Raw genomic sequence first — 2,878 nt, forward strand, 5'->3', positions numbered from 1 at the left:
AAGGGTTACCACTCGAGGGGAAGACCGGTATATCAGACTGTTACATTTGCGCAATCGGTACTTGCCAGCTACTGTTATTGCTGTCAATATGCCTAGAAGTCAAATCAGTGCACAGACTGTACACAGAAGATTACGACGGTTTGGTCTTGAAGACCTTACCGTGGGCCCATACTTACAGCTCATCACCGTCAAGCGCGATTATGCTGGGCCAGGCAACATCTGAATTGGAATGAATGAATGTTTAACGACACCCCAGCACGAAAAATACATAAGCTATTGGGTGTCAAACTATGGTAATTCAAAACATGAAGTGACAATGAACACGATGTATTATTCGTGCTGGGGTGTCATTAAACATTCATTCATTCTGATAATCAACATCAATATAAAACCCCTGCAAATACTGTATCCTCACCGTTCATTCATTCTTTTTAGCTAACAAAATTAAAAACAAAAACATAAATTGTATAAAATAAAAACTTACCAAGCTAAGAATCAAAAATGACAAAACCAAGAACGTACGCACAAAATTCCAAACATGTGCAGAACACAATAACAAACCAAATATTATGTGTAGAACAATTTCGTATATTAACAGAAAAAGGCGTTTGGAACGGAATTTGTGTTATGTTTTGTATTTGTAATTTGTTTTTATTTCGTTAAATTCTTCTTTGGCTGATAGAACCCGTACAGGTTGTACCATTCTTCTTTGTCTGAGAGAACCCACACATTCTTCTTTGTCTGATAGAACCCACACAGGTTGTACCATTCTTCTTTGTCTGAGAGAACCCACACAGGTTGTACCATTCTTCTTTGTCTGATAGAACCCACACAGGTTGTACCATTCTTCTTTGTCTGATAGAACCCACACAGGTTGTACCATTTTTCTTTGTCTGATAGAACCCACACAGGTTGTACCATTCTTCTTTGTCTGAGAGAACCCGTACAGGTTGTACCATTCTTCTTTGTCTGATAGAACCCGTACAGGTTGTACCATTCTTCTTTGTCTGAGAGAACCCACACAGGTTGTACCATTCTTCTTTGTCTGATAGAACCCACACAGGTTGTACCATTCTTCTTTGTCTGATAGAACCCGTACAAGTTGTACCATTCTTCTTTGTCTGAGAGAACCCGTACAAGTTGTACCATTCTTCTTTGTCTGATAGAACCCACACAGGTTGTACCATTCTTCTTTGTCTGATAGAACCCGTACAGGTTGTACCATTCTTCTTTGTCTGAGAGAACCCACACAGGTTGTACCATTCTTCTTTGTCTGAGAGAACCCACACAGGTTGTACCATTCTTCTTTGTCTGATAGAACCCACACAGGTTGTACCATTCTTCTTTGTCTGATAGAACCCACACAGGTTGTACCATTTTTCTTTGTCTGATAGAACCCGTACAGGTTGTACCATTCTTCTTTGTCTGAGAGAACCCACACAGGTTGTACCATTCTTCTTTGTCTGAGAGAACCCACACAGGTTGTACCATTCTTCTTTGTCTGAGAGAACCCACACAAGTTGTACCATTCTTCTTTGTCTGAGAGAACCCACACAGGTTGTACCATTCTTCTTTGTCTGATAGAACCCACACAGGTTGTACCATTCTTCTTTGTCTGAAAGAACCCACACAGGTTGTACCATTCTTCTCTCTCTGATAGAACCCGTACAGGTTGAAAAGCAAAATTAAAAGTTTGAAAATGTACACATACATTATAAACTAACAAACATACTACACTAATCTAAAACTAGAATTTAATGTGCAATTTACTAACTAAATAGTTTGTAATTTTATTTTTCTTCTCCCGCGTTACAGACCACTGAAACAATAAGACTGATTATGATTTAAACTATATTAATTATAAATAGGGTAATCATATTTGATATATAAAATAATGATCTCAAAATATGGGTACATTTTTGTTGACTGTATAATAACGATGGTAGGAATCTGAAAATAAAAACAGACAGAATGAATTTTTTTTTTTTTTTAAAGTTACTCACAGTGACAACCATAGTTTGACACCCAATGGCCGATGTATTTTTCGTGCTGGGGTGTCGTTAAACATTCATTCATTCATTTACTCACAGTGACAAGTACGGCACAGGATCTTTTGTAGTAGTCGACTATCCTCGTCTGTCTTGCAGGAGTTCTAAAATAAAATAAAAGTCATTTTACATTATAAATTGGATAAAGTTGTTAAAACGTTTTTATAAAAACATGATTTAGGTAAAAATTACTTACGAAGCGCAGTATCCGCACACGATACAATATAATGCCTTTGGTGTGTGGCAAGCCATTTTGGGGTTTTTTCTTCTTCTAAAATACCTTTGCCCTGCCATGGTTCATTGAACTTCACCCGATACGTGGTGTCGATGACACCCAGCTTTTTGATGGTTCTTTCCCCTATTTTTTTAAAGTCGTAAGGCGTTGGGTTGTTGTTGTTGTCGTCGTCTTCGACCATGTCTGGACCAATGCCCCCAAACTGATTAATGGTCCTCTGTTTTTTGCTGGGGGGTTCCGACGACGTCGAGGGTTCATCCATTTTCGATTTTTTCTCGGGTGGAGCATGTCTTCTTGGGATCTTCGACGACACGTCGCCCTGTGACGTCTGAGATCGGGCATCCTCCGAAACATGGCAAGACAAATGTTACATGGTAGACCTTTGCCATGTTCCACAAAGTCGCCATCCTGGAGGCAGAGTCGTGTCAACTCGTCAATTTCTTCAATATCTGGTTGTTGTTGTTCTGGACTCCATGGTTCATAGAGTTTCTCCACGAGCTGGGTGTCCAGCTGGTGGCACGTCGTCTTGATAGGCCATCAACAGGCTGACCAGTTCCTCCATTTCGAGGTCCGAATATAGATCTTCCTTCTCCTC

The 2,878-nt window shown here is 39.6% G+C and overlaps 1 protein-coding gene across 1 annotated transcript; it reads right to left on the bottom strand.

Moving 5' to 3' along the window:
* Positions 1-475: 475 nt before the first annotated feature.
* On the bottom strand, positions 476-2,129 carry LOC121375464. The gene is made up of 2 exons (XM_041502935.1): positions 2,089-2,129; positions 476-1,653 (listed from the first exon to the last, which is right to left on the bottom strand). The coding sequence occupies exon 2, from the start codon at positions 1,603-1,605 to the stop codon at positions 652-654; it is 954 nt and encodes a 317-aa protein (XP_041358869.1). The 5' UTR covers positions 1,606-1,653; positions 2,089-2,129; the 3' UTR covers positions 476-651.
* Positions 2,130-2,878: the final 749 nt, after the last annotated feature.

Source organism: Gigantopelta aegis, chromosome 1 (genome assembly GCF_016097555.1).
Source record: "Gigantopelta aegis isolate Gae_Host chromosome 1, Gae_host_genome, whole genome shotgun sequence".
NCBI classification, from domain to species: Eukaryota; Metazoa; Mollusca; class Gastropoda; order Neomphalida; family Peltospiridae; genus Gigantopelta; species Gigantopelta aegis.

Excerpts from the sequence above, each read along its gene's own strand:
- LOC121375464 (XM_041502935.1), bottom strand. The coding sequence starts at position 1,605 with ATGGTACAACCTGTGTGGGTTCTATCAGACAAAGAAGAATGGTACAAC.